The sequence below is a fragment of the Mustela putorius genome, unplaced genomic scaffold, assembly GCF_011764305.1.
Source record: "Mustela putorius furo isolate JIRA1106 unplaced genomic scaffold, ASM1176430v1.1 tig00537303_pilon_pilon_pilon, whole genome shotgun sequence".
In the NCBI taxonomy this organism is placed as follows: Eukaryota; Metazoa; Chordata; class Mammalia; order Carnivora; family Mustelidae; genus Mustela; species Mustela putorius.
The window spans coordinates 1,080,999-1,097,166 of NW_025422441.1; the positions used below are offsets into that span (position 1 = coordinate 1,080,999).

The following is a 16,168-nucleotide window of genomic DNA, read 5'->3' on the forward strand; positions in this document are numbered from 1 at the left end:
GGCTCGGGCAGGCGGCACCCGGCCCCTTCCGCCCCAGGTCCGTCGTGCCCACCACCCTCCCGGAGCGCAGGCTGTGTCCTGCACAGTGCGTCCCCCGGCTTGTGGTCCTGTGCCCACCCCCAGCTTGCTGTGCCCCCCAAGACCCTCTGCCCGCCAGCTGGCAGGATGGAGGACGTGTGGGGCGCAGGCTGCTTTGTCCTGGCATTCATTCCGCTCTCGGGCTGGGGCACGAGAGATTCTCTGGGGCCGAGGTCCTAGCTCTGAGACTACAGTCCCTCCTGTTCGGTGAGTCCTGGGGCCCCCTCTCAGGGGCAGCCACGGCGGAACCCCCCCTTGTCTACCTGCCGGCGCACAGGGGAAGGCCGACTGCGGTTCCCACCAAGGAAAGGCAGATTTTTCCCGGCTGTGCACGCTCTTGGCGAAGAGGCCTCATCGGTCCCGCCTGTGCCTGCCCTCGGGTCCCCCTCTGCCGTGGGTGGCTGAGGCCCGCGAGTGGCCAGGGATCTGCACCTCAGGGGCCAGGACACCCCACCCACACACAGGGACAGACTCTTAGCCTTGAGCAGATGTGCCTGGACCTTGACCAAGCCGTTCAGAAGAAGGTTAGGGTTAGGTCGACACAGCCCCAGGAGGACCAGTCCGTGTTCCTGTCAGACAGCCGTGCTCTGGTCCCCGCTCCGTCCTCGAGGCCACAGCGGGGCGTCCTCAAGTTTCCCGGGCAAGCTGCTCTGCTGCCATCGCTCGGGGAGGCCAGCCTTCAGGGGAGGGCCGGGGCCCAGCTGTGTGGCCGGTCCTCTCCGGCGGGACCGGGTCCCAACACCTGGCAGACCCCTTAGCCTCTCGGCAGAACAGCAGCAGGACCGCGGAGGAGCCCCCCGCCCTGCCGTGCTCCCTGCCCGGTTCTGGGGCCGCTTCAACTCCATGAGCCTCTCTCCCTCGTACACCACATTTATTGACTCTCTCAACGCACGGCCCCGGGACGAACTGGCCACGGGCTGGCTGGGGCTCTCGGCCCCTGGCGGGGTGGGGTGGTGGGGTGGGCTCCAGCTGTGTCCCACCCCCGTGTCCCTGCAGCTGCCCAGGGGAGCTGGAGAGCAGCTCAGCCCCAGCAGCTGTCCGGGCTCAGCCCCAGGAGCAGCACCAGGCAGGCGAAGAGAGCGCAGGTGAGGTCCTGGGCCTCTGGCTCCCAGCGCACCTGGGGGGCGTCCGCCTGCACCTCCAGCCCACATTCCTCCAGCAGGACCCAGGCAGGCGTCTCCGGGCCCCAGCCGCTCCCCAGGAGCTCTGGCGGCAGGGACACGTCCCTACGCTGCTGCCAGGGGCTGCTCTGCTCCAAGATGCTCCCCACCTGCTAGAATGGGGAGGGAGGTTGTTGTGAGCTGCGCGTGCCCGCCTCCCCCCATCGCTCCTTCCTAGGAGCCCCTGCGCCCAGCCACCCGCATGTGTCTTACCAGGTCCAACCGCCCAGATAGCTCTCCGGTCTCCAGCATCTTCCCGAGCACCGCATGCTGGGTCTCAGTCAGCACTGGGGGGACACTTCCGCTCAGAAGGGGTTCCAGAAGGCCTGGCCGGACAAGCCCCTACCCCTGCCCCGCCTGGCCCCACCACAGGAGCCTCTTACCGGCCAGTGCTTCCGCCAGGTAGAGGACAGGGCGCGCCAGCTGCCCTTCTAGCTCCCCGGAGCTGTTCACCAGGCACTCCAGGACGGCGCCCGCTGGACCTTCCAGGGTGGGCACCACCCCACAGCTCAGGCCCTGTTCCAGCTGGGGACACGAGGCCGGCCGGTGAGTCTGGCAATGGGCGCGGGCCCCTCCCGCAGGCCCTCCAGTCCCGGGGCTGCTCACCTCGTCCCCCAGAGTTTGCAGGCCCCGCTCTTCCCGCAGCACCTGTGCCACGCCCGCCAGCAGCTGCCCGCACAGTTCCCGGGACAAGCACCGGAGGGCCTGGGTCTGGGCCGCCACCTCTGCCTGCAGGTCCTGGAAGTCTCCCGTGAACGCAGGACCGACCTCAGTAAACCCGTCTGTGGCAAGAGGACTAACACTGACCTTGGAGAACCCTGGTCGGGAAGGGCAGACTCCCGGGGGGCAGAATGAGGCTCCCACCCACGTTCCCAGTGTTGTCGAGCTGTTGTCTGACCTGACTGTAACTCTAAGCCTCCAGAGAGCTGGCGGTCGCTTGTGGGTCTTTCAAAAACTGGCTGGCGGTCTGGGTTGGGCAGGATGAGTCAGGGCCTGGAGCAGGGCCCTGGGCCTCACAGTGCATCACCACCAACCAATACTGGCAGCCCAGGGCAGGAGCAAGGCGGAACGGAGGCAGGGGTGAAGACGGGCGGGGCTGGTGTGGGTGTGTCCATAGAGCTCCCCTGCCCCCAGTGCCAGTGAGTTTCCTGTGGCGCCCGGGACCCCGGCCGGGGCCTGCTGGCCGAGCTGGGCTGCGCAAAAGGCCCGGGGCTGGTCGGGAGGCGCCCACCTCACCTTCGTTGGGCGGCCTGAAGGTCTTCGGCCTCTTGCCCCTCTCGTCCCAGTAGAGGAGGACATCTGTAGCCCGGTGGGAGCAGAGATGGGGGCAGGTCGCCCAGTGACCCCAGCCTCTGCCTCACCCCCGGGGGCTAACCTGCCCCCTCCCAGGCCCGACCTTGGCTCCTAGGCCGCCCGGGAAGCTGGGCCTCCTCGCCTCTCTGCCAGGGCCGCAGGAGGCACCCCAATCCCAGCTCACCCCAGTCAGGGTCAACGAGCAGCTGGGCCACTTGGAAGGCCAGGACGGTGTCCGCGGGGATGCTGACCTTCTTCTTCCGGCTCCGGCGGCCCTGGCCTTGGCCCTGAGGGGCGGAGAGGGGCTCGGGCCTGGGCTCTAGGTCATGGGCTGAGGAGGCTGGTTGCTGGTGGGGGGGGGTTCTGCCTGGGGACACCCCGCTGGCCTCCCCGACCCCTGCCCAGTTCCCAGCTCTCGCCGCACACCTGGAAAGATAAGGCTCCAAGCAGCGCAAATTGGCCGGAGCCCTCGTGCTTCTGGGTCTGGCTGACGGTCACCTCCTCCTGCGTCTGCAGGACCTCTGTCACCACGAACACGTCGCTCTTGCAGTTGCGCAGCTGCCCCAGGACCTTGTGCTCGGGCTGCCGCAGGCGCCTGTGGCAGGTGGTTGACCTGGAGGCTGTGGGGGGTGCGGGGGTGTCCTGCCCTCCCCCGCTGCGGGCCACGCTGCTAGGGGCTGCTGCGGCCCAGGAGCCCAGGACCTCCGGGGGGGCTAGGCCCTGGATTCCCATCATTCCCTCCCTGGGGGCTCCCAACAGTGTTCCTGGGGGGTGGGCCATGGTGGGGGTAGGCACAAGACCCAGGAGTGCTCCGTGGACACCGGCAGACCCTGGAGAGACCCGCCCCTCGGCCGCTGCTCATCTAGCTGCTCCTTCCCCCATTCGCTGCCCCTCCCTGGATTGAAATTTCAAAACTCGACCCTGCACTGCTGTTCCTCGTCACCCCCGCTGCGTGTGGGCTCGGCTCTGCCCGGCCACGCCGGCCCTCAGGACGCCGTCACCCATCTCCTCGGCAGCCTCCTCCCCCTCTGCCGGGCTCGGCGTGCCCCTGGGGCCTGTAGTCCCCCCACCCCGGCCGCCGTGCTGACCCTTGGCCTTTAACGGCCACCTGGTAACTCCTGATGCCCCGGGCTGGTGACCTGGGGGCTGCCCGGGGGCTCACCTCTCTCGCTTCATGGCGTCCCAGACGTTGGGGTCCACCTTCCGTGTGCACACTTTCATCGAGATCCTGAGGTACTCGGACACCGACGCCTTGCCCGCGAGCCTCCCCTGTCCCGCGGCTTCCAGCTCCCCGCCGCCCAGCGCCTCCCCGTCCGTGCAGTCGAAGACGCGGATGGGCGTGCTTTGTTTCACGTCTAGAGCCAGACCAGAGCTGAGGCCCCGTCCCCCCGTCGGCCACCCGCCCGCCCGCGCAGAGGGTTGGAAAGGCTCTGTTGTTGGAAGGCTGAAAGCCTAGAGGCGCGGAACGGGCAGCAGGCCCCCCGTCCGTCCCCTCCCAGCGGACGGGGTACCTGGTTCTGGGGCGCCAGGCTCCAGAATGTCCCTGATGGACAGGTTGATGCCCGTGTAGCGGACTTTCTGGAACCGCGACATTGGGAGCTTCCTGCGCAACAAGCAGTAGGGCTGGAAGCCGGCAGAGCTCTGCAGGCTGTCCACGGGGATCAGCTTGCCGCCGTGGTCCAGCTCCCGGATCACCCTCTTGACCACGCCCTCGAAGGTAGATGCCATGGCTCCTGAGGGGGACAGATGGGCCAGCCGTGTTGCCCTCAGGGCTAGAACAGTGGGGGATGGGGGCACCAGTCGCTGCTTGGATGCCTCCACTGGCAGGGAGCTCTCTTCCTCCACAGGCCGGCCTGGGACGCTCTGACGGGCAGAAAGCTCCACTCCTGCTGCTGACCACTCAGCACAGGAACAGTGTCTGCCCCGTCATCCCCTCGCAGCCGCGCCTGGGGCTTCTGCGCACCTCTAGGCTGGGATGGGTTTCGCAGGCCTCTGTGGGACTCAGGCCACCCGCGCCTTCCGTACTGTGGCCGGAGTGCCCACGGGAAGCCCCGGAGAGCCCGGGACTCTTAGTGCTTGCTGGGCAGGGGGGCAGGGGAGGGCAGGGCTTTCAGGCTGCCCCCAGCCCCACACTCTCGCTACTGCAGCAGCAGCCGTCTCCCTGAGTGAGGCGTTCAGAAGGCAGGCGAAGCAGCAGGGCCCACCATGCTTCCGGGGACTTGGCAAGGGGCCTACACAAGGCTCTGCCTCAGGGTCCCCAGCTTCCAGGGATGCCCTCTAAGGCTCTTCCTGTGCCCAGAGTTGCATGAGCCCCCAGCTCGAGGCTGAGGCTTCAGGGACCAGAGCCTACAGCAGACCTGACCCAGGACGCCCAAGCAGAGCAGCCAGCCTTTCCCGACCACTCCCGCCAGCCAGTGACCTTTGAGCCCCGCTCCTGATCTGGATTCAGAGTGGGCCACGGGGTACCTGGAAGGGCCCCCCCTGCGGTCGAACCCAAACCCAGACGGGGAGCCCAGAGGCCCCAGGCTTCCCTAAGCTGGTCTGGGAGTGTGCTGGGACCACGTGGTCCCCCAAAAGGGGCGGCATCGCCCCCACTCAGCCTGAGCTCCCCCTCACCAGGCAGTGGGGCCGGCACTGGGCGTGGGCTGCAGCTCACCGCGACGGTCACCCCTGGTTCCGGGCCCTCGACGGGAAGCAAGTCCGCCCTGCAGACCGGAGCTGGGAAGCCTGCGGGGAAGTGCAGGGCTGTGGGAGCCCAGACCCAAAAGTGAAACTTGAGTCTAGTGACGTGACCCGGCCCTCCCAGAAACGCCCCCGCCAGTGCACCCCGTGGGGCCCCACCCGCGGCCCCAGCGCCCTCGCCTCCCCCTCCAGCGGGAGGTACTTCCCGTGGCTTCCTTCTCACTGCTGGAGCCCAACAGACGTGGCTCTGAAGGCGCAGACGCCGCATGCCGAGGAGATGTGCACATCCACACCCAGCTGGGAGCCGCCAGCCGGGCCTCGCCCTGAGGCCACTCCACGCCTGCCAGCCCATGTCACAGACCCCACGGAGCAGGGGGCGGGGGCAGAGGGACCCTGCGGGGCCGCAGACAGGCACGCTCAGCCTCGCCCTCTCCTCTCCTACGTGGGTTCAACAGAAACAGCAGCGTCTGTTCACGCACTCGCCTGCCGCGAAGGCTCACGCAGCATCCCCTGAAACACCAAAGCGTAGCAGCGACTCAGAGGTGCATCAGCCGAGGAACGGGCTCGGGACCTCCGTCCAGGGGAAGACCCAGGAGGGAGGGAAGGACATACTGACGGCCCGGGACCCGGATGAGCCTCAAACGCCCGCCCAAGCCCTAGAGACAGAGTAGATGAGAGGTCGCCGGGTTGCGGGGGTCGGGGAGTGACGGCTGACGTGTACACGGTTTGTTTCTTTCTCTTTTTCTTTTATTTTAAGATTTTATTTATTGAGAGAATGGGAGCGAGTGAGCACGAGAGGGGAAGTTCAGAGGGAGCAGCAGAGCCCGATCCAGCGGGGAGCCTGACGCGGGAATCGCTCCCACGACTCCAGGGGCCCGACCCGAGCGGCAGGCCGTCGGTCAGCCAACAGCCCCCCAGGGGCCCCACGTGTGTGCTCATGCGCGTGTTTGGGTCTGTACACGCTTGTATGTGTTGTGCGCGATCTCGGGTTGGGGGGCCGCAGGCCTGTGCCGCACCCGGGGTTGCGGGTACCAGAAGGCTGTCCTGCCTGGTCCCTGCACGCAGCTGCCTCTGGGGGACCGGGCGTGAGGCAGGGGCGCCAGGCAGGAGCCATCGGCGGGCAGGAGGGGCAGCACCTAGGCCATGTGGGCCACGGTGACCACGGAGGGTGGCCCACGGTTCCCGCCTGCCTTGAGGCCGTTTCCTGGGGCTGCGACCCCTCGGGCTGGGTGCGGTGAGTCTGCTGCAGTTCCTTGGCCCGGTTCCAGTTTTCCAGCAATAGCCAGAGTGAGAGGGACTTGCCAAGCCCAGGGGCTCTCGCCGGGACTCCTGACTCTTGACAGAGGACAGAGTTCAGCGTGACAGGACAGGAGGGAGCCTGCCGGGGAGAGGAGCTGGAGAGAAAGTGGGAGGTGCTGGCCCTGCGCCCTGTCCCCTCCGTGGTTCCCTTTCAAAGAGCAAAGGGGTCCACCAGGACTGAGGGCGAGGGCCAGGAGCTCTGGGGCGACACCATGTCCACCTCAAGCCCACCCTGTGTTACTCTGAGGCTGGTGGGGCTGCCCTGGGGGTCCACAGCCAGGGAAGACACACGTCCCTGAAGGCAAGCCATGACCCCAGACTGAGGGCCCCGGTATTTCCGTGTGGGCGCCCTGAGGTGGAGGACACTTGCTGCACCCAGGGACACTGCCTCCAACGCCGGCTGGCAGGGGCTTGCAGGGGCTGGCGCAGGGCGGGTGGTGGCAATCAGTGCAGATGCTGCTGTGCGGGTGTCCAGCCCTGAGCAAACACACAGGCCATTAAGATCCCAAAGATAACCCAGAGAGCTCTGGAGGGCGCCGCCCCATCACAGAGGAGATGGCACAGTGGCCTGAGGCAGCTGCAGTCCCGGCTCATGGTGGTGGGCACCAGGGGCAAGCACCAGGGGCCCCAGGTTCTGCTGGGTCCGCGACAGGCAACCGTGCAGCCCATCGCCTCCAACCCGCCCCCCCCCCCATACGGGCGAGCAGCCTAGGGCCAGCTTCACCCAGTGCTGACTCTTGTATGGACATCCCCCGGCTTCATGCAGGTGCAGGTGCCAGGAGGTCGTCGCCCTGGCTGTCTACAGGCCGCCCTGGGTGCTGCGCTCCCCTTCCTCCATCGGTTGCCCCTACCTACCCTCCCCCAGACATCCCCCCCTCCCCAGTCTCCCCTTCTGTCCTGCCCACATCTCTGTTCCCCCCTCTGACCCCCGGGAGCCCTTGCTCCAAAAAGCAGATGCTATCAGGATTCGAGACCTCTGACCCAATGCCGCTGCAGGGCCAAGCGCAGACGAAGTCCCATCTCGTGGGGACGGAGCCCCCCGCGGGGCATCCCTCCTGCTCAGCACGGTGGCCACCCCGTCGGTAGCCCAGGCGCTGGGGTGCCTCTCCCCAGCACTTGCTCGGCCCACGTAGGGGAACTCTGGGGAGTGGGCCAGCACCAGAGCGGGGGCCCTGGTGGTTCAGGGGCAGTCCAGGGGCGCCCCTGGACTCAGGAGGGGTGTGAGCGGCAGGAAGGCAGCTTCCTTTGAAAGCCCCCTACTGCGGGACCTGCTGTGATGTCTGGGGTTTCCTGAGCTTTCCGCCTGCTGTGGTGCGGACCACAGAAATCCACACCACGGGGTGGTCCCACCCCAACGGGGCCTCTGCTCCAGGAAGCGGTCCCCTCGCTCTGGCTTCCGGTTTTCTGGGTCCCCCTCTGCCCAGGCTGGGAGAAGCGATCACTGCTGCTGGATGGAGTCCAGGCGTTGCTGGGGCGGCAGGGGAGGAGTCACCGGCGGGACCCTAGAAGAGGTCTGCTCAGTGCTGGGCCCTGAGGAAGGTCTCCGTGAGATCCACCCATCCAGGTCCCCAAGAGCCTTGGGGAAATGCCGCGATCGAGGGAACCGTAGACCCCAACACTTCTCTCCAGAAGGATCTGGCTCAGAGAGTCTGAGGGTCATGCTTTTAGTGAGGGTTGGGGGTGGGGTGCGATGCCAGCGTGAAGCAGGGTCCCTGGGGTCCCCGCGGGTGGCTCTCTTCTGCAGTAACTTCCTGCTCCCTTCCCTCTGGGAGGAAAGGCGAGGGGGCACCCGTGGTGGAGTGGTCCCGGCCCGCCGACCACCTGTTCCCACCTGAGGACTCCCAAAGGCCTGTTTATCTAGAGGGAAGAAGTGCGCAGGGGCGTCCCCAAGGGGTGTGTGTGCAGGTGGGTGGGTGGGAGCAGGAGGCCGATAAGGCAGGACGGACTGTAGATTTTGTGCAGATTCTGTGATTAAAGTGTGCTTGATCTGTCATTGCCTTTAGACACGTGCTGCGGCCCAGTGTGGGGACGGTAGGAGGGGTGCTCGCTGGCTTCATGCTGGGAGTCAAGGCAGAAGTGGCTGCAGTGGGCAGAGCTCAGGAAGGAAGCAGCCGGCCTGGGCTGCAGGGCGGAGGAAACCCGCCAAAGGAAAAGGGGAAGCTGTGTGTGGGAGAAGGTGGGGGCCACGAGGCGTTGGGGAGAACAGCCCTGCGAGGACAGAGAAGTCCTTCATAATGGATTCTGGCACCTGCACAGCCCCCTGGGAAGGAGCCCCTTGGGTTGGGGGCTGAGGACCGGTGGAGGAAGGCTGCCCGGACTGTGGGTAACCAGCAAGACCCAAGGAGTGTGGGGGACACGGCCAGCCAGCAGGAAGCTCCGGATGTGCCAGTGGGGAGGATCAGAGATGAGGTCTGGAAGATGCAAGTGACCCGGAAGACGGCTGTTGTGGGAACCGATTGTGCTTTGTCTTCACACGGGGGCGGGTCCGGGCTCACAGTGAAGGGCTATAAACAGGCCAAAGGTTTCTGCCTGGTGTTCAAGCAAAGGGTCATTTGAGAGGAGTTCCTAAAAATGAAACTACTCCAAAAAGTACTCAGGGTCTCGGCACACTTTGCAAATTCCCCTTCAGAAAAGGCTCTGCCGATGTCCGGAGTAAGTGGTGTGAGTTTCTGCGACCCTCCCCGGGGCTGACACTGAAGGCAGGTTGTTCCCGCGTCTGCCCATCTGAGGGGCGTCAGGGAGACACTGTGGCTCTGCCTGCTAAGACCGGTTTGAGTAAGTCGGCTGCACCTGATCTCCAAAGGGCACATCCTCTCTGCCACCCCAGGTCTGGACAGCCTGTCCTGCCGCAGAAGAGGCTCAGGGCTAGACCACGGGTCTCGGTGTGTGCTGGGGAAAAGACTACCCCAAAGCTCAGCGGTGTAAACATCTGTTCCTTGCTCATGAATGTGTGGGCTGTCCTTAATTATGCCACCCGAGCTGGAGACAGCTGAAAGGGGTCCTCTCTGCCGCAGGGGGTGCTGCCCGGGGTTCACGGCCTGGAGCTGGCTGGGTGATGGCCGTCGGGGGCTCAGTGGTGTTACTGGACACGTGCTGCCCGCCCTGACTCGTTCACAAGCCGGTGGCCTGCTGAGTCCCCAGAGAAGGAACTCAGGGCCCGCCCACAGGAGAGCTTTCCAAGATCCCAGGTGGGAAATCCCGTCTCAGATCTGAGAATCCCTCCCCTGCCCTCAGAGTTCTGCCAAGGCCAAAGACTCCTACCCCAGTCCTGGTAGGTAAGTCACTCCCAGCCGTCCACACGCCTCCGCCCTAGGGTGCCTCCGGCTGCTTGTGGCGGGGGGTGGGGGGGCAGACACGGACCCTGTAGTTAGGGTTCAGCCAGGACAGTGCAGTAGCAGAGGGGAGGGTACGGCGGAGGGTGGTAGGGACCCAAAGGACACAGGAAGCAAAGATGGTTCCAGATAGATCTGGCCTCTCCGCAGAGACATGGGGGTCGGCAGGGTGCCCGGCGCTGACCCGGGAGGCGGCCGCTGGGCGGGCCTGCAGCTGTCCCTGCTGGCCGTGTTGCACTCGCACACGCGGCAGGAACGACGAGTTTCCACGGAGACCTTCGCGGGTCTGGGTGTCACGCCGGCGCAGGGCTAACGTCCGCCGCGGTGCGCGCCGCGGGTGCGATCGCCACTGCTCCTCCCGTTTTGATGACTTTTGCGGTAACGGTTTCCTAGCAAGTGCCCCACTGCTTGCCGCCTTCATGCCCGCGTGTCCGCGCCGCCGGAGGACTTTCCCGGGACACCGGCTGCCGTGCGGGTCTGCAGCAGACGCGTGTTTCACTCCGTGGCGCCAAAAGTCACGACGTCTCAGCTGCCCCGCGACGACCCTGCAAGCGCCGATCCGGGGTCAGCGCGAACGTCCGGCGCCGCAGCCATCAGCACCTCCGTCCCCGAGTCTCGGCCGGACAGGATCCCTCAGCGGGTGCGCGCTGTCCATCCCCGCCTCACGCGCCCCGCCCCCTCCGCGGCCTCCCCGTCTCACGCGCCCCGCCCCCTCCGCGGCCTCCCCGTCTCACGCGCCCCGCCCCCTCCGCGGCCGCCCCGTCTCACGCGCCCCGCCCCCCCCGCGGCCGCCCCGTCTCACGCGCCCCGCTCCCCGCCGCGGCCGCCCCGTCTCACGCGCCCCGCCCCCCCCCCCCGCGGCCGCCCGTCTCACGCGCCCCGCCCCCCGCCGCGGCCGCCCCGTCTCACGCGCCCCGCCCCCGCCGCGGCCGCCCCGTCTCAAGCGCCGGCGGCCGACGAGCGTGCGAACGTCTGTTCCACACGAGTTCCCACCGACAACAGAAATCTCCCTGTTTGGCCGAGGTCCCGACCCCGGGGCTCCTCGTTCTCGTCTTCTCCTCCCGCCCGGGCCCACGGAGCGGCGTTAGCAGCGCCCCCGGGCTGCCCTCGCAGCGTCCCCAGAGCCCCACCCTCCGCGGCTCGCAGTCTAGAGACAGCCACCGCCTCCCCGGGGACCAGCCCGGTGTGGCCGTCGCCCCGCCCGCGGTGCGCGGGCGCCCCTTGCCGGCGCTCCCTTCTGACGTCGTCCCGCCTCTCGCTCGGCGCGCGCCGGGCCCCGCCTTTCCGCGGGCGTTGCCAGGGCGACGGCGCGTCCCTCGCGGCCCCGCCAACGCCCGGGCCTGGCTGCACTGCGCAGTCTCGGCGCTTCGGCGGGCTCCGCCCCGCCCCGCCCCGCCCGCGGGGGCGGGGAAAGCAGTCGCGCCGCGATGACGTCGCGGGGGCCTGGCCGGGCGTCGCGGACTCGGGAGATGGAGGAAAAGGAGCAACTGCGGCGACAAATCCGTCTCCTGCAGGGTGGGTCGGGTCGGGTCGGGCCGGGCCCGGGTCGCGCGTCCCTCTCTTTCCCGGCACCTCACGGCGGGCCCCTGCCGGCCTCCCCGAAGCGGGTCGCCCTCCGCCTGCGGTCTCGACGGCCCGGCCGGGTCGGGTGGGAAGGGCGGCGGGGCGTCTGGAGGGGCATCCGGCCGGCCGGGTCAGCCCCTTGCGGGGGCTTCGCCCGACGACTAGTGCGGGCCCTGCAGGCGCTGCGGTGGGTGGCGGCGGGGCCGTCGCTTGGTAACCGACCGGAGGCGACCCCCTCCGCGGGCCGGCGCCCTCTCGCTCCCGGGGCCACACAGTGGGGCGGGGGGCTCGTCCTCGGGGCGGCGGGCGGACCCCCGGACGTCTCGTCCGGCTGCTTCCCTCCACGCAGCACACGTCGCGGCCCGAGTCCTCGGCCTCAGGTTCACAGCTCTCCCGTCTTTAGACCCGACGTGCGGTTCTGTCCTTGAACAATTTCCCGTTCAAAGTTCTCCCCTGCGGGGAAGACGTAAGGAGCGGGAGAGCGTGCGTGGGGAGGGTCGGCCGCTGGCCCTCGGAGACTTCCGGGGCTTCTGTCCCGCAGCGCCGGGGTGCCGCCGGTCAGGGCACGGCTGGCTCTGGGCCTGGGGACAGGTCGTGCGGGCGAGTGTGTAACTGGGGGCCAGCTCGGCTTCGTTGCTGGAGTTCTAAGCCCCTGGGCCGCTCCCTCCTGCGCCAGCCAGGATGACGGTCCAGGGGCTTCCTTGGAAGGTCTGTGGTGGCGGCGCAGCCCACTGCTGCGGCCCTTCTCCCCTCCGAGGACGACGGTGTGACACTCTTGTCCGTCGTGGGCGCTCACAGGTGTCCGCTGGCTCGTGCTCGTTGTCCTGTGTGCCGGGCAGGGAGCCTGTTAAGGTGCGCTCCTGGCCGCCTTCCTCCTGTGGGCCCCCCAGAGGGCCACGGGCGCTGATGGGCTCCCTTGCTGGGGCACTGAGCACGGGACCCTGCCGATCTCTTCACACCGAGCGGCACGTCCCCTCGAAGGATTGTGGAACCAGGATAATGATACTCCTGGCAACTTAGGGGTGTCCTGCTGCAGGGACAACCACCCAGAGGTAGGGCTGAAGTAGAGCCTGTGGGAGAAGGCTCTCGGGATCGGTGGGCCGAGGGAATGTCCATGGTCTCAGGCTCCCAGGCCGCCTCGCCTATACTGCGGCCTGGCAGTGGCTCAGGAGTGAGGTGGGGTCCGTGGGGAGTCTCGTCCGCAGATGCGCTTCCGGGGGACTGTCGTTGAATTTACGTTCACCGTGTGGCTAACGGAGCCTCTGATTCTGCCTCCTCAGGTCTGATCGATGATTACAAAAACCTCCATGGCGGTGGCTCTGCCCCGGGCGTCTCAGCCCCTTCCCGGTGGCAACCACCTGCTTACAGCAGCAGCCGGGCCTTCAGTGCTGGCTACCCTCGCCCAAGCCGGAGGGGCTTCTCTCCGAACCGCGGGCCCGCCTGGCGCAAGAAATACTCTCTTGTGAATCGGCCCCCAGCGTCCTCGGACCAGCCTGGTGATGGTGCTGTGCAAACGCCCCTCAGGGCTGGGGACAGCCAGGGTCCCGACCCCCAGCAGTATGTCCTGGAGAGGCAGGTGCAGCTGAGTTCAGATCAGAACATGGTCATCAAAATCAAACCGCCATCAAAACCGGGTTCGGCTAATGCTGCGGGCGTCCCTCGGGGCTCCTTGGAAGAATTTGAGGGCCCTCCCTGGAGCAACCACAGGCCTCAGGAGGGGGAGGGCGAGCCCCCGGGTGCTCAGCGGCAACTCCCAAAGCCAGGAAGAGTCAAGGGGAGCTGCGGTTCCGAGGACCCCGGGCCCATCTGTCAGAAGGAAGCTGGCAAGCCTCGGGTGGTGAAGTCTGCAGGCAGCGTGAGCGACAGCCCCTCAGAGCCCCGGCGTACGGTCAGTGAGAGCGCGGTGGCCGTCAAGACCCGCTTCCCATCCTCCACCTTGCCCCACCGCGGGGGCGTGGCTGTGGGCCGGAAGCTGGGCTCACACTCTGTGTCCAGCTGTGTTGCACACCTCCTTGGAGACGGGAGAGTGAGTGCCGGCCACGCAGATCAGCTGGCTTCCTCTGGCACGGGGGCCAGCCCAGCTAGACCAGCTTCTGGACCCAGGCAGGCCCGGGAGTCCTCACTGCCCGTGCCCTGCCGCACCGCCAAGTTCCGGAAGAACAACTACAAGTGGGTGGCTGCTTCGGCAAAGAGCGCCCGGGCCCCTCGGAGGGCCCTCAGCCCCAGAGCGGCCTCCGAGCTCGTGTGCAAGGCCCCCTGTGGCACAGCAGAACAGGAGAAGCCACAGCTTGGCGCCGATCCAGATGCCAGGCCCAGGAGGTCGGCGGCGTCCTCCACGGCCGGGGCCTCCCCCAGCAAGTACAAGTGGAAAGCATCCAGCCCCTCGGCCTCCTCGTCCTCCTCCTTCCGTTGGCAGTCGGAAGCTGGCAGCAAGGACCACGCCTCCCAGCTCTCTCCGGTCCCGTCTCGGTCCCCACCAGGGGACAGAGCAGCTGTGGGCCCCAGCAGTTTGAAGCCCCCGTTCGGTGAGACCCCGCTCTCGGCTTACAAAGTGAGGAGCCGCACCAAGATCGTCCGGAGGCGGGCTGTTGCCAGGTGGGTGCCCTGCCGCCACCCCAGGTCCCGTGTGGGCAGGCCAGGGCCTCAAGCGCTCCCTGCTTGGTGTGCGGCACCCCTGGGACGGCCCACCTGTGGGGGCGTGGGAGGAGGAGAAGCATCCCTGGCCGCGGGGTTGGGCCGGGGCATGTGTGCTGGCATTCTCGTGCCCAGGACCAGCAAGGCTGGGGTTACTGCTCTCCCTCATCGCTCAGTAGCGGGGGCCCAGCCGGAGAGGACGGGTGGAGGCGAGTGCCGACACGCCCAGCCCCTCTCCTGGTGAGAGACCGGAGGCTGCTCGGGCAGCTTTTAAAACTTGGGGTCCACGGGGTTTGTGAGTGATGGCTTTCCATCCAGCCCAGATCCAGGGTGCACCAGGGAGGAAGTCTGTACCTCCCTGTCCAAGTAGCCAGGTGAGTTCCTGTCTCACTGAGTAGGTGTCACTCTCCTGGCCCTCTGGCCTTAAGGACTGTAAAGAGGCTGAAGAGTGGTGCTGGGGCTGGGGCCCGGGGCTAGGGTTTGGGGCTGGGGTCCGGGCTGGGGCCCGAGGCTGGGTTCGGGGCTGGGGCCCGGGGCTGGGGTCGGGGCTGGGTTCAGGGCTGGTGCCCGGGGCTGGGGTCGGGGCTGGGGTCGGGGCTGGGGCTCAGGGCTGGGGCCTGGGGCTGGGGCCCGGGGCTTGGTCCCGGCAGCTGTTCATTTCGAGGGCAGAGTTGCTCTCGCTGGGAGTCCAGCTCTGGAGGTCCTTCTTGCTGTCTGACCTTGGTCTTGGCCCTGCTCTCCCAGACAGGTGCCAGGTTACATGGGCTCCCCTGCCTTTTCTGGACGGTGGCCTGCCTGAGTTTCAGCTGGTGTGGAAGGGGGAGCCGTGGGAAATAGCCCCTGCCGCCGAGATGGCGGGAGGCTGGGGCAGCTCTTCCTTCTCTGTGGCTCCCTGGGGCCTCCCCCAGCCCCACTGGAGAGTTCATCTGGCCTGGGGAGCCCAGGGAGACCTGGAGCACATGCGCCAGGTGGGGGTCAAGGGTTGGGGCCGCCCTCCCTCCGCCCCGGGTCCAGGCTCTGTAGGGGAGGAGCAGGTGACAGCCCTCAGACGGCTGCTGCTCGGGCGGTGGAGGGCTGGTTCCCGCAGGGGCGTGCTGCCTCCAGGGCTGGTTTTCTGGTGCTGGGGTCTGGGGGGGGCGGGGGGGGCGGGAGGACGGCCTTCGTGAGGGCGCCCATTGGGAGTTGCCTGCTTTTTGTCTCTGCAGCCTTCCCGGGGACAAGAAGAGCAGCCCCCCACCTGCCGCCACTGCCAAGAGCCAGTTCAGCCTGCGGCGGAGGCAGGCCCTCCGGGGCAAGAGCAGCCCCGTGCCGAGGAGGACCCCCAGCAAGGGGCTGATGCAGGTCACCAGGCAACGGCTGTGCTGCCCGCCTCCAGGCCGGGCCCACCTCCCCGGCAAGGAAGGTACGACCCGGAGGAGGGGTTCTGGAAGGCTCGCCCTTGCGGTGCCCGGTTTGTGAGCCTCGCCTCTCCCTCCGTCTCCGCTGGCTCTGCTCTGCTGGCCCGTCAGGCACCACCGGCAGCGCCCGAGGTCAGCGCTCCAGCCTGAGAATACGCGGCCTGCTGGCAGGGGACAGCTCAGGCTGGAGAGCAGAGGGGAAGGCCTGGGCCGCTGTATCCTGCACTCTGGGTGGGGGAGGTACGTCTGGGCAGGTGTGTGGTGGCCTTTTTAGCAGGTCTGTCTGGTAGACCTCGTCACGTTTCTCTTGGTGGAAGGAGCCAGAAAGTGGGTGAGAGGGCGGGAGCCTCGCCGGCCTGCAGGGGGAGGAGGGGCGGTGTATGCTGCCCCGGGCTCTCCTATCCTAGGCCTCTGCCGCCTGTCCTGGGCCGACAGGCCTACCCTCCTCTTCCTGTTGGTTGCTGCCTCTCCCCTGGGAACCCTGAGCTGGCCTGGGAGGAGTTCGAGTTGCCCCTTCCTGAGTTGCTGGTGTTCAGTGAAGGGTCAAGGCAGGGGGACATTGTGGGTTGTGGCCCCCCCCGGAGCGGCGATGGCAGCACACTGGGGGAGCTGGCACGCTTCGGTGGTCTCGGGATCTGGAGGAGGGGGATCACCCGTGACGCTGTGTCCTGGCGAGCCTGGGCTGCTAGGGGTGCACCGTGTCCTGTGGTAGCCCCGTTTTCTCCCCTTT

The 16,168-nt window shown here is 67.5% G+C and overlaps 2 protein-coding genes across 6 annotated transcripts in view; one reads left to right on the forward strand and one right to left on the reverse strand.

Annotated features, from left to right (window-relative positions):
* Nucleotides 1-932: 932 nt before the first annotated feature.
* On the reverse strand, nt 933-5,496 carry LOC101672437 (gasdermin-D). Of its 3 annotated transcripts, none has more exons than XM_045074153.1 (11): nt 5,148-5,496; nt 4,043-4,264; nt 3,694-3,886; nt 2,958-3,126; nt 2,716-2,818; nt 2,475-2,537; nt 2,137-2,205; nt 1,845-2,020; nt 1,622-1,763; nt 1,452-1,525; nt 933-1,348 (listed from the first exon to the last, which is right to left on the reverse strand). In XM_045074153.1, exons 1-11 carry the CDS (start codon nt 5,479-5,481, stop codon nt 1,100-1,102), a joined length of 1,794 nt encoding a protein of 597 aa, XP_044930088.1. In that variant the 5' UTR covers nt 5,482-5,496; the 3' UTR covers nt 933-1,099. The 3 variants fall into 3 exon arrangements, with proteins under 3 accessions (XP_044930088.1, XP_044930087.1, XP_044930089.1); XM_045074152.1 differs by having other exon boundaries at nt 933-1,351; XM_045074154.1 differs by having other exon boundaries at nt 933-1,351; nt 5,188-5,299.
* Nucleotides 5,497-11,241: 5,745 nt separating this feature from the next.
* Nucleotides 11,242-16,168, forward strand: part of ZC3H3 (zinc finger CCCH-type containing 3) — an 82,913-nt gene continuing 77,986 nt past the window's right edge. The window contains exons 1-3 of one of the 3 annotated variants that reach the window (XM_045074118.1): nt 11,242-11,359; nt 12,688-14,002; nt 15,247-15,443. In XM_045074118.1, coding sequence (XP_044930053.1) covers nt 11,272-11,359; nt 12,688-14,002; nt 15,247-15,443 — 1,600 coding nt within the window. In that variant the 5' untranslated portion in view covers nt 11,242-11,271. The remainder of the gene's footprint in view (nt 11,360-12,687; nt 14,003-15,246; nt 15,444-16,168) is intronic. The other 2 variants (XM_045074119.1, XM_045074120.1) reach the window with 2 other exon arrangements.